Here is a 540-nt window from a genome sequence, read left to right as displayed (position 1 = left end):
GCACCATAACCATTTTGTGTATATGTGTGTGTGTGTGTGTGTGTGTGTGTGTGTGTGTTTTACTGTATTATTTAAGTTAAAATCATTTTAACAGTCCTATTGAGGGAAAATTATTCATCTCAATGGACACCTTTTTGGAAATCTTCATTCTTTAGTTTTTCCTTATCCCTCTCCTGTAAGCTGTTCTTAACACTGTTTCTTTTAGCTATTAAATGGTGATATTCTTAGAACTTATCACATGGCCTAAAGTATCAGCATTATCTTGTACTTTGTACTATACTATATTACTGAGAATGACTGTGCCATTTGTATAGTTAAAGAATTACAAAACAATAGAGATCTGAAATTCTGAANCTGTTAGTATATTAGGCCAAGTGTTGTTGCTGTTTCACAGCTGATAACCAAATTATGTGTTTTTTCTTCCATTAGCCATATTTTCCATAAGACATGTGTTGACCCTTGGCTGTTAGAACACAGGACTTGCCCCATGTGCAAATGTGACATACTCAAAGCTTTGGGAATTGAGGTAAACATTGCTGA

The 540-nt window shown here is 34.3% G+C and overlaps 1 protein-coding gene across 1 annotated transcript in view; it reads left to right on the top strand.

Annotated features, from left to right (window-relative positions):
• RNF128 (ring finger protein 128) overlaps nucleotides 1-540 on the top strand; it is a 102,554-nt gene that overhangs the window by 92,190 nt on the left and 9,824 nt on the right. Inside the window, exon 6 of the mRNA XM_077771491.1 lies at nucleotides 430-526. Within this exon, the coding sequence (XP_077627617.1) occupies nucleotides 430-526 (97 nt within the window). The remainder of the gene's footprint in view (nucleotides 1-429; nucleotides 527-540) is intronic.

Source organism: Crocuta crocuta, unplaced genomic scaffold (genome assembly GCF_008692635.1).
Source record: "Crocuta crocuta isolate KB4526 unplaced genomic scaffold, BGI_CrCroc_1.0 scaffold949, whole genome shotgun sequence".
Classification (NCBI taxonomy): domain Eukaryota; kingdom Metazoa; phylum Chordata; class Mammalia; order Carnivora; family Hyaenidae; genus Crocuta; species Crocuta crocuta.
Note: the sequence above shows the minus strand (reverse complement) of the source record. Positions and strands in the feature narration are given on the sequence as shown.